The sequence below is a fragment of the Sorex araneus genome, chromosome 2 (assembly GCF_027595985.1).
Source record: "Sorex araneus isolate mSorAra2 chromosome 2, mSorAra2.pri, whole genome shotgun sequence".
Classification (NCBI taxonomy): Eukaryota; Metazoa; Chordata; class Mammalia; order Eulipotyphla; family Soricidae; genus Sorex; species Sorex araneus.
In genome coordinates this window covers 209,456,469-209,468,512 of record NC_073303.1, presented here as the reverse complement: position 1 = coordinate 209,468,512, position 12,044 = coordinate 209,456,469, and the positions used below count along the sequence as shown (strand labels likewise).

Genomic DNA, 12,044 nt, shown 5'->3' with positions numbered 1-12,044 from the left:
CTACCCACTGAACTATTGCTCCAACCCTGCCCCCTGCCTCTTTCTTTACTTTCACAAACCTATAGGGACTTTCTTGACTTCCTTAGTAGCTTCTCTGATTATTAAAAAAAATTATTTAGGCACTGTGCTTGATATAGCTGTCAGTAATAGAGCTTTAGGCTTAAACTATTCTAATTTCAATCCCCACATTCCCTCTTCCCTTCCCCAGTCCCCAGCTTACCTCTTCACAGAGACATTTTTTTGGTTTAATTGCTGTAGTTTGCTCCCATGCGTAACAGTTTTGTCCGCTCTAGTCATTTAGAGATTCACAAACACCTGCCTGACATCGCTGGTGTGCCCAAGGCCCCTGACCACTGGACCTAGGTGAAACCTATTTTCTTTTTTCGCCATAGGTTGAGGTAATAGGGTTGCTATTGTGTTTGTTTATGGTATGATATGCAAAGTTACTGAATATCCCTGCCACTACATGGCCTACAGCTTTCCCACACCTGCCCCTTCATCACCTCCAATCCAACCTTCCTTTCCTCCCCTCCCCCTCAGCCCCGTTATTTGTTGATTGGCTCTTATGGGTTTGGGTCCACTCTTACCTCCCTTGGCATCACCTTATGCTGGATACTCTCACTCAAGTTCCTGTGTTATTTCCAATCAATCTGTCTCTCACCCCTAGTCTGTAGCACTGTAGCCCTGTCCTCCCGGTGTTCATCCATTTGCTTGAGCGGGCACCAGTAACATCTCCATGGTGAGACTTGTTGTGACTGTTCTTGGCATATTGAATACGCCACGGGGAGCTTGCCAGGCTCTGCCGTGCGGGCAGGATCCTCTTGGTAGCTTGCCGGGCTCTCCGAGAGGGACAGAGGAATCGAACCTGGGTCGGCTGAGTGCAAGGCAAACGCCCTGCCTGCTGTGCTATCGCTCCAGCCCACTCTTGCCTGTATACTCAGGAATTACTCGTGGTGATGGCCCAGGGGACCATATGGGATGCCAGGGATTGCATCTGAGTTGGCCATGTGCAAGGCAAATGCCCTACCCGCTGTGCTATAGCTCCCGCCACTCATTCAGTCTTTAACAATGCTCGTAAGTGTGGTTCTGTCCAAAGTTCCACAACTCTGATTTTATTTCTGGAGGCTGCTGCTCCCATTCTCCTTACTGAGCTCACCCATAATCCCCCCTCCCTCACCTCCCACGACTTAGTGCATTCTCCATTCTCCTGGCTTCTCTGCTATATATCACTCAGCAACTAAAACTTCTGCCAACTTCTCTCCAGATGTGGCAACATACATCTAGTTACACAACCCCAACCCAGTGTTCAGATGCTGAGAAACGGTGTACGGGGCAGCCTCAGCCTATATTCACACACGCTGACAGAGTGCCCCGGCAACACACAGCCTCGGCTAGGTTGCTCACTCTAGGAGAATCTCACATCACAGGTTCTGGTCTTTAGCGTCTATAATACTTGAGTGATTGGGGCAAGAACTCTCAAACTGCTTCCCCCATATTAATACTGTATGATACATTAATAGCCTGTCCCCATCTGAAGCTTATGGTTTAATAAACTTAATGCGGCACCGTCGGGAAGGACGAGTAAAGAGAGGCTTCTGAAATCTCAGGGCTAGGACGAATGGAGACGTTACTGAGACCGCTCAAGAAAATCAATGATCAATGGGATGATGATGATGATGATGATGATGATGATGATGATGATGATGATGATAAAACTAATGTATTAATTTTGCTTTTGTTTTGGGGGTCATAACCGGAGGTGCTTAGGAGTTACTCGTGGGTCTGCATGCAGGAATCACTCCTGACGATCCTCAGGGGATCGTATGGGGGCCAGGGATCTAACCTGGCTGATGCAAGGCAATCCATACCCACTGTACTGTATGGCTCCTGCCCTACATCAATTTTGAATGGGGTGTGTATGTGTGTGTGTGTGTGTGTGTGTGTGTTTTCTAAATGACCCGCAAGCTTTTCAAGGAATCCCTGTTAGAGATAGTGTCATTCTTTTTACACAATATGGGAAATGCTGGTTCCAGGATAACTGAATCCACCCTCTTTCCAAAAACCAAAGGACACAGTGACGTTATTCATCCTGTTTATGTGGGAAATGGAAAATCTCTTTGATTTCCCTTAGCCTTTTGAAGAAGAAATCAGCTGTGTTTGTACCCAATGCTGTAAGGGCTTTCTGATAGGTGTATATTCTGTGCAATTTGCTGTCTAGGGCCCTACAGCCTTCCTAACCTTCCAGACACAATTGGAAGCAATTATTTACTATTGCTAATGTTGAATTGGGCTGGAACAATAGCACAGCGGGTAGGGTGTTTGCCTTGCACACGGCCAACCCGGGTTCGATTCCTCCATTCCTCTCAGAGAGCCCAGCAAGCTACCAAGAGTATCCTGCCCGCATAGCAGAGCCTGGCAAGCTCCCCGTGGCGTATTGGATATGCCAAAAACAGTAACAAGTCTCACAATGGAGACATTACTGGTGCCCGCTCGAGCAAATCAATGAACAGTGGGACAACAGTATATTCTGTGCAATCTACTGTCTTGGTCCCTAAAGCCTCCCTAACCTTCCAGACCTTTGTCTCCTGAGCTCCAGGCCATATATATCCTGCTGAATTCCAGACGTACCCAGCAGCTCAAATGCAGAGACGAGACGACTGCACTCATAGAGACATCCCCCATCTTTGTTCCCTAGAACCCCGACTCCTGCCATTCCCCGGGAACCCTGAGGTAGCTTGACTTCCCCACTCCCAGAGAAGTTCGCACCGACAGCTCTTGACTGTTCCCTCTCTGTGTTCCTGGCTCTCTTCTCCGTCTCCTGACACGCGTCGCCTCTCCTTGACCACCCGCTCTAATACCCTCTCTGTTTCTTTGTAGCTTGCAAAAGAAAAGAGCAAGAACACGGGAAGGACAGAGGCAACACCCCCAAGAAGCCCCGGCTGGTGTTCACCGATGTGCAGCGTCGAACTCTACATGCAATATTCAAGGAGAACAAGCGCCCGTCCAAAGAATTGCAGATCACCATCTCTCAGCAGCTGGGGCTGGAGCTGAGCACCGTCAGCAACTTCTTCATGAACGCGCGGAGGCGGAGTCTAGACAAGTGGCAGGACGAGGGCAACTCCAATTCAGGCAACTCATCTTCCTCATCGAGCACTTGTACCAAAGCATGAAGGAATCACCACAAACTCAAACCTCGGTGGAAAAGCTTTAAATTTAAAAAAAAAAAATGTTTTTTTTAATGACCAGGACCTCAAGATAGCAGGTTTATTCTTAGAAATATTTGAAGAAGAAGAAGAAGAAAAAGTGTTATTTATAGTTCAAAGAAACCAAAGACTTAGCTAACCTGCATTCTGACTTTGTTTGGAGACACACACCTCAGCAGTGTGAGGACCGAGCAAGAAAACTTAGGAGCAGGAAGACACCACTGGATCTCCCACCTCCCATCCGTGATCATTCTCTCTGTGCTCGGCTGTTGGCCGGCGTGGAGCACAGTGATTCTTGAATCACAAAGTTCTGCTGCACCGTGAAGGTGTAGTCTCAGTACTGTGTGTGGATGTGTGTGTGCACCTGTGTGTAGACGCAGGTCTGCACACCCCACACAGATTACCCCACCACCACCATCACCACCACCAGTGGTTAGGGACTCGGGCAGGGCTGGTCTTCAGGAAGAGTTGTGCTGTAAGAGTGCAACCAACATAGTATGGGGTTGTCTGAGTTTCTTGGATTAGGAGTGCGGTTTTGCGCAGTGTAGCCTAGTGTTTGAACCTGCCGGAACCACAACCTAAACGCAGATTCAAACCCAGCAAAGAAAATTTGAATGACACCCAAACCAGTGCATTCTCTTTGTTTGTTAAGAAATGTTCAGATATTTTTTAAGAAATTAAACAAGAGTCCATCCGTTCAGAAAAAAAATAATAATAAGTTACCTAGGTACCAAAGAACACAGTGTTATAGTGCAGGTATTTTATTGCAATGATTTTAATAACCAAAGCTATTTTTACACAAGATACTATATAAAGTTATACATATGAACTTATCTCGCTAATAATACACATGCCACGTAGAATCCTGACTCGTATTTATGACTCTTGAAGCATTTTGAAATATTAGTTTTCAGAGCTGGCAAGAAAGAATGTAGCTTCAGGGAAGCAATTAATATCGAAACAGAGAGGTCGATGCAGTATGCTTGTACATCCAGACGGCATACTCTCTTTCAGGATGCATAAATGTCACTTAAGAAGACAGATGAGACACGGTTCCATAACCTGTTCATAGCTGAGAAGACCCGGGTATTCTTCCAAAATTGGATCCTGTTTGTAAACCAGAGAAATGAATTCATCTGGGAAGTTGACTCAATTAGAAAATTTGCTGGAAGTACTGTTTTAGAATTAAAATGCCACTAGGTTAATTGGATGTAAAGTTTGCTGTATGCATTTGGCACCAATTACATCTTTAAAATTCGTTACAAACACACAAAGTTGAGCAGATCAACATTATTATTATTAAGTTAACTATCCAAAATTTGTCATCATCCTGAAAAAGCCATCAAATTTACTTTGTTGCCGATCCCAGACATTTGTACAATTTGGACATCAATCAAAATAGCAAGTGCAATTCAGAAATGACAGGATTGGTGGAAGAGAATAGGAAGTCAGAGTTCTAATGGAAGACAGAGGTACTACGAGGATTAAGCTCTTTGTATCACTCTATGGAGCCTCCTTAGCATACTGCATTCTTTCTTGCTGCAGCATTAAGCTGGAAGTTTTATGATGGAGTCTACTTCCCAACCAGAACAGATGAAAAACTAGACTAGCGCTTCCAAACAAAAATTTGCATTTCTGTTTCTCTACTCATTCAATCACAGCTTTAGAGATGAAATTCAGAACACACAGTTGTACTAGTGATACCCAAGTGAATCACTTGATTCCCAGAAAATTTCTCTCAGAATACAGTTAAACTGAACTCATGCCTTTTGTACTAATTGAGTAAAGAATTGGGCTCCCTTGGTTAAATACCACATGTAACTAGAAACGTAACATTAAATGCCATCACAACAGTAAGTTGTCTGCTGAGATTCACTAACACATTAAAGAAAACAATTAAACCTGTTTGATATAAAAAACAAGTTTTTTAGGACCAAATCTCAGCATCTTATATCAGTCTAGAAAAGACAAAACATGAAAAAGGAAGCTAAACAATAAGAAACTGAACACTTAAAGAGAAAACTAAAGAGCAAACCAACCACTTGCATCTCCTTCATAGCTGCTGTAAATAATAAAAGGAAGCCAAATCCCTACTTCTCCTTTGATGAAATAGTCTTGGCATATTTGATATTAATATTTTTTATTTCACCCCAGATTCTAGCTTAAAATTTTCCCTTCTAAATACAGCACAATTATCGTTGAGCTGTTAAAAGAAGACCATTTAAATGGCTGTCCTGGGAGATTTTATAAAAATATGATCTTGATACAAACAAAAAGAAGTTTAAAATTATTAACTCTTCTCTCCAGGACTGGAGAGGGTTATGCCTACAGCTACATAATGTATTTCTAGTTCAGGGGCATGTGAACCTTATTTATTTAAAGCGTGATAATTTTAAATGCAGGGAAATTCAAGTTGTGTCTACACACAGTTGTACCAGATTCTATACCCGAAGAAAAGCAAAAGTTGAATTCAGACAACCATGGTTTGTTTCTATTCGCTTTTGTTTTTATTCTCTATGTTATCCCTCAAATTTATCCAGCTGTATTTTATATTTTCAGCTAGTTGTTTTGGTACTGGGTTGACATCATCGCAAAGAACGTTACCCATTCTAAATATCCCCAACCATAGCGGCTTTTGGGAAAATAACCAGTGACCCTATTAGCTAACACCAAAGATAATTTTTATACCAGCATTGAATTTGTACCATTGTGCAACTTCAGGGCCTAGAGATATATTTTCTCACAGACAGATGCACAAAATAGAGCCTGAAAAGGAATTTTTTTACTTGCCTGTTTTCAACATACTTACAACCTTTGCTTTTTTAAAATTCTTATAGACAAGCTCCACTTCTCAACAAGCAATATGTTTATTACGTCATCTAAAAACATTCCTTTTTGCTTCTGAGTTGGCACCTAAGGAGAAAAATACTTCCAATCCCATTTAGTATCCCATTCATTTACACCTCAGTTTTCTTCACTTGGCACATTAAATGGGGCGTATCATATACCTTTGTTCACCTCTCAGTTCTCAAATCTTGAGGAAAATTCACCTAAACGTGTATCATACTCTTTTACTCATGTCTTTTATTTTTTATGCCAAAACTGCACTTCAAATGAGCTTTTTTTTTTTTTTTTTTGGAATGGAAGTTAAGATTGTTTTGGCCCTAACTCAATCAGGTTCTCTCATGTCCAGAAGCTTCCCTGAAAAGTGGCCAAAGGAGACAGTGGGAGAGACAGTGTCTGGAGAGCTTTCAAAAGTCCAGATGCTATTTGATGTTCAGGTAAAAGAATTCTGGATGTAAGGAACTGTGGGCCCCAGTCCCTGGATGTACCTCGAACAAATCCCACACTCAAAACTAATGTGTGGGTAGATTTGGAAGCTCTAACCGAATATGTCACTTATTTCCCTGGACCCCCCCAAATCATAATTAAGTTTCTAGGAAGAAATTAATAAAAGCACTCTGCTACTTTTGGGCTCGCGTCACTCCCTGTGCTACCCAGGTAAACCACCTGTCTCTGCAGGTTAAATGTAAACTTTGCTATACCAAAGAGTCCTAGGACATTTTCACAGGAGCTATAAAGGCATTTTCCCTGAGAAAGGGCCTCCCTTCCTTGTACATAAAGGATGAAAACTATGCATTTAGCAAACAAAGAGAAAGCACTACTCCATTTCCTATCTAGTAGATTAGGGTGCATTCAGACCCCAGGGGGCTGGGGTGGGGGTGGGGGGCCATTTTGAAACAGATTGGCCTTCTGGAATATTCCTGTGGTGTGGTTAGCTTTACAGTACAATTTGTAACTCTTTCCTAAATAGTTAAGACAGAGAAGCAAAGGTAAAGAAATAGCAACTTCCATGTGTTTAAAAAAAAAAAAAAGAAAAAGAAGAAAAAAAAGGAAAAAAAAAAGAAAAAAGGAAAAAAAAAGTGTAAAGATCTACTATTTATAGTGTGAACCAAAGACGCTACCTCACTCGATTCCATTGGTGATTTTAATCACATTGATGATACCAAAGAATACCAAAGATATTCTCGTGCACGGCCTGTCTCGGAGGGAGCCCCCCTTCCTCTCCCCTCCCCTCCTCCTGTCCCCTCTCACTGTTCACTCCGTGTGTAAACTTGTCTTCATTCTTAATAATAATGGTACAATAACGACAACGTTAGGAACGACGCTCCGCTAGTTCTTGTCAATCTCTAGGCAAACATGTCGCAAACTTTATAAACTCCTAGGATGAGTGCCTTGCTTGAACCAAAGTGTTAAACCGCTGTTGACCTCTCTCTCCTTATACTCTGAATACCTCAGCCTCTTCGAAAGGCCACTAATGAAAAAAAAAAAAAGGAATAATTATTCACCGTGGTGCTTTTTCCGTGCAACCATGCAATGAAACTTTCTTTGATACCAAAGGATGACGTGTCCCCCCCTCCCCTAATTTCTTGCTGATAAACCAAAGCTCCTCCTCTCTCCTGTCGAGGTGTCCCCAACTTCACCGACCCCCACCCGCAGGCAGGCCGTGCACCACTTGTACCAATTCCTCCAAATACCTCATAGTAATAAAGTTTTAGGCTTATGTTGTATAGAGAGTCTATGTGATAAGGCAGAACTTACTAGTTTGATAACTGTTAAGGTTACTTTGAAAAGAAACTTTATAATTCTTATTATTTATTTTGTAGATTGTATGTTTGAGGTGTCCCGTCTTCCCCCCCCCCACCCAACGTGCCCCCTCTCCTCCACTTTGTTTGGGCTTTATTTTCTTAACAGAACTGCTCTGTTGCTCAAGGAAGACTTAATTTCTGGAAGTATTCCCCCTCCCCCACGTGGGTTTAAAGGTTGTGTAAAAATGAAAGAATTGAATAAGAAATGAGTTTTGTTTTGATGATTCCTTATAAAGTTTTTGAGTTTCCTAGTAAATTTGTTTCCACAGGGTAAATATAAATATAAATATAAATATCTGTGTAATCTCTTTTGTTTTTGGTTCTGTGAAAACTGGTTCCTGTTTTTCTCTATCATGTGCTGTGATTCTTTTTAATTTAATTCTATTTTATATGAACTTATTTAATCACCACTTTAATTTATGACTGTGTGGGTTTCTTCTTTTTAATGTATATAGTAGAACTTAAGTGGCCCAAGTTTTCTGTCGCAATCTGTTCTTTGATGCTGAGACAAGCGGAAAACAAGAGCTTCTCTCTAACTGCAGGGTGTATCTTTTCGATTTTTCTTAAAAGCACTTCAATGTGTGTTGTAAACACTGCCAGGTCCCCATCCAAAAATTTGTACATGCCAAACTGAGTGTCTCGAGGTAGTCCTTTTTGTTATTTAGGAGAAAAGGCATTGCTTTTGTTCTTCCTTTAACTTATTAATTTTCTTAGAAAAGATTGTGTTGCAGGTTAGACCTGAAATTCCAAAGAGTTGGAGACTTGTTTAATGTGTGTGAAGGCATGGGCATTTGTGAACTACTTCACTGCTTTTTGTTCGTTTGTTCGTTTAAGCATTCACGCAGGTCTGAGAAGTAAAGTGTGTTCAGAATCTCAAAAGAAACGAGCTGGCTTAGGTTGGAAAATCCTTTCCCAAGTTTCTGAACTGCTCCAAGCGAGGGCAGAGCATGAAGGCAGGTCCTTTTGCAGAACTGACAAGGCAGTCAAGGGGTGTCATGTGCGTTTTACAGACTTGGAGACAGAGAGGAGCTGGCCTGGTCCCTGTTTGTCTAAGCAACCCAAGATCTGATTGCTCGGCCCCCAGTTTAAGGGAAATGCCTCCAAGTTACATATCCTTCTCGATCTCGGGAGAGTAGGATGTTCCTCAGATATCCTGCTCACAATGACTCCCACTCCATGCCACACTCTTCCCTGCCCAGATTAGATTATCTGTAAGTATCAAGAAGTCTCCGTAGTGTATGTGCTCCAGATCTTTTTGGATTGGATTCTTCTAATCCTACCCCTTCCCACTCCTTATCTTTCCTTGTACCCTCTTGTGGAGGCTGCTCAGAACAGGTGCGCGCGTGCACACACATACACACACACACACACACACACACACACACACACACACACTCACTCACTCACTCACTCTGATTTGTGGCCTGCTCTGAAGAACTGGTGACCTCTGTTTTGTTTTTACTGAACTATACAGCATCAACCCATAGATGTAAATACTTTTCCTTTTCAAGACAAGAATTTTACCGTATTTTCTTTTACAGGGGTGTTTGGGTGGGGAAGGAAAGGGGAGCTTAGACTTTGAGTCAAATGTTACAGTTTTCTTAGAAACATTTTTATACTCGTTAAGTATTAAGGGCAATTAAGTATTAAGGGCAATAAATCTGCTCTGAGTTGCAGAACCATCCAGTGCTCTGTTGGGAGACTGTCGACTATTTGTTTTGCATATAAATGTTATGCAGAGTTTTGGAACGCCCAGAAAAAAAATGGCTGAGGGAGTAGACTTTTACCATCAACAATGAAAAGCTGAACAAGGTTGTATCATGAGGTCATTCCTAACTTCTGTTTCTGTGTTGGTCTTGATTTGGAGGGACAGTATGTTCTGCATTAATTACATAATCACTGTGGGGTCATTTTAGATTTGCCGTCTGAATCAAGTGACAACTATTTTTTGTTAAATAAACTTTGAAACATTGTCTTCCACTCGCTTCATATCTCCCTGTGTTTCTTGTCCCTTCCGAGTCAGCCCATCTGCCACTCACGTAGACTGTCCCTTGCCCTGCCCTGCTAAGGTCAGTGTACCTCTGACCTGAGCTTTTGTTTCAGTGCGACTCAACTCTCTGATCCACTTAGCTTGATGGTTTATTATGTAAGGAGGGTGCCTAAGACAATCATCAGGTAAATAAATAAAAATTAAATTAAAAAAAAAGTTCATAGAGTAGAAAATCTTCCAAGAGCAGAGGGAGTTTCTTCTTTAGCGTTGGGGATGGGAGGGAGGGAAGGTAAATACATAATTAATTTTAAAAACCTAACCATGGGGGCTTAGAAGATTTTTGATAAAAAGACAATGTTGCTGTCATTTTTCTTGTGAGTTAGAAAGCAGTGGTAGTTTATATGTTGCATCTACATTTCAGACTAAATAATTATTGTACCCAGTTATGGTTGGTTGCTAATATTTTCTCTCTCTCTCTCTCTCTCTCTCTCTCTCTTTCTCTCTCTCTCTCTGTCCAATGCTTTTTTTGTATTCCTGTGTGTAGAACAAAAAGTGTAATGCATTAGGCATTATTCTGGTTTGTTTATGAGTATCCCCTGTACTACACTGTACTACATTAAGATTTCTTTCCATTTTTTTTAAGCTTTACTACTGTTCTCATTTTATGCCGTGCAATATCATCTGCTGTTTGCTAAGCAAAAAAGAAGAAAAAAAAATCAAGTGATGACGCCATCATGCTTTCCAGTGTTAAAATGTTTTCAGCATTTATGTAGTCACCAAAATGTAGTAAATAAAATGTTGGATTTTCCAGCACTTTACATTTAGACCACTCTTGCCTTGTTTTGTTTTTATTCTCTACAATACTAAGAATAGCTAAGGGGGGGTGGGGGAACTGGAGTGATAGCACAGCGGGTAGGGCGTTTGCCTTGCACACAGCCAACCCGGGTTCGAATCCCAGCATCCCATATGGTCCCCTGAGCACCGCCAGGAGTAATTCCTGAGTGCATGAGCCAGTAGTAACCCCTGTGCAATGCTGGGTGTAACCCAAAAAGCAAACAAACAAATAAACAAACAAACAATAGCTAATGGATTTTCTTTGAAGCAAGCTAGGAGCTGAACATTGAAATCAAAATCATGCTTTCAAGAGAGATGAACTAAGACTGAGAGTGTGGTTCGGTGGGAAAGCACATGCCTTGCATGTGTGAGAGCTGGATTTACTCCCTGGAACCACAAAAGAAAAAAAATTATTTTTAAAGAAGGATTAAGAAAAAAAAGAAAGAAGGAGGTGTTTGGGATATTCTACTTGTAGATTTCAGCCATTTGATACTAATTTTACTAACTCATAGAAGAAATTTTTTAAAATATTAATAAGAAAGCCTTTATCGGGTGCTGGAGCGATAACACAGTGGGTAGAGCATTTGCCTTGCACATGGCCGACCCGGGTTCGATGCCCAGCATCCCATATGGTCCCCTGAGCACCGCCAGGAGTAATTCCTGAGTGAAGAGCCAGGAGTAACCCCTGTGCATCGTTGGGTGTGACCCAAAAAGAAAAAAATAAGCCTTTATTTTTTTGGTTTTGGGGCCACACCTGGTGGTGCTTAGGGCTTACTCCTGGCCCTGTGCTCAGGGATCATTCCTGAGGTGAGGGGGACCATGGGGAGCTCTGGGTATTGAACCCTGGTCAGCAAGTGCAAGACAAGTGCCTTACCCCTTGTGCTCTGGCCCACAGGGACGGCATGAAAAGTCCTGTCCAGTAGAGTAGCAAGTACTGGTATAGTAGTAGGAGTGTCTGTCTGCCCTCTGTCTGTGGAGCTGGGGGAGAGCCAGGAAAGCCATTTCTTTCTCTTCCTTGTTGATTGTGCAGTGACCAATCCAGAGGAGGAAACTGTCTTGAGTTGCTTCTGTGTCCACTGACTGTGCGACTTTAGGCAAATGCCTTTCATTACTTAACTCTCCCAGACCTGTTTCATTCCTGTAAAATGGGACTATCTGTATCACAGAAGTGTTGTAAGGAATAGAAATGAGACCTCAGTAAAGTTTAGCACAGTGTCTAGCATAGGACAAATCCTTGATAAAACATTAACCTCTGGAGAGACTCAGGCAGTGCTTACGGAGTTGGGGGGGGGGCCATTCCCCGAACCCAGGGGTGCCGGGGTCAAATTCAAGGCCTCCAGGATGCAAAGTATGACTCCCACCTTCAAG

The 12,044-nt window shown here is 42.2% G+C and overlaps 1 protein-coding gene across 2 annotated transcripts in view; it reads left to right on the top strand.

Annotated features, from left to right (window-relative positions):
- The window catches only part of ONECUT1 (one cut homeobox 1), a 35,310-nt gene extending 24,651 nt beyond the window's left edge, over window positions 1-10,659 (top strand). Inside the window, exons 2-3 of one of the 2 annotated variants that reach the window (XR_008628709.1) lie at window positions 2,878-3,529; window positions 10,387-10,659. Coding sequence is in view for 1 of the 2 variants with exons in the window: in XM_004601666.3 (XP_004601723.2) it covers window positions 2,878-3,170 (293 nt within the window). In the remaining variant the exon portion in view is untranslated. Of the gene's footprint in view, window positions 1-2,877 lie in introns of both variants that reach the window. The other variant, XM_004601666.3, reaches the window with a different exon arrangement.
- Window positions 10,660-12,044: the final 1,385 nt, after the last annotated feature.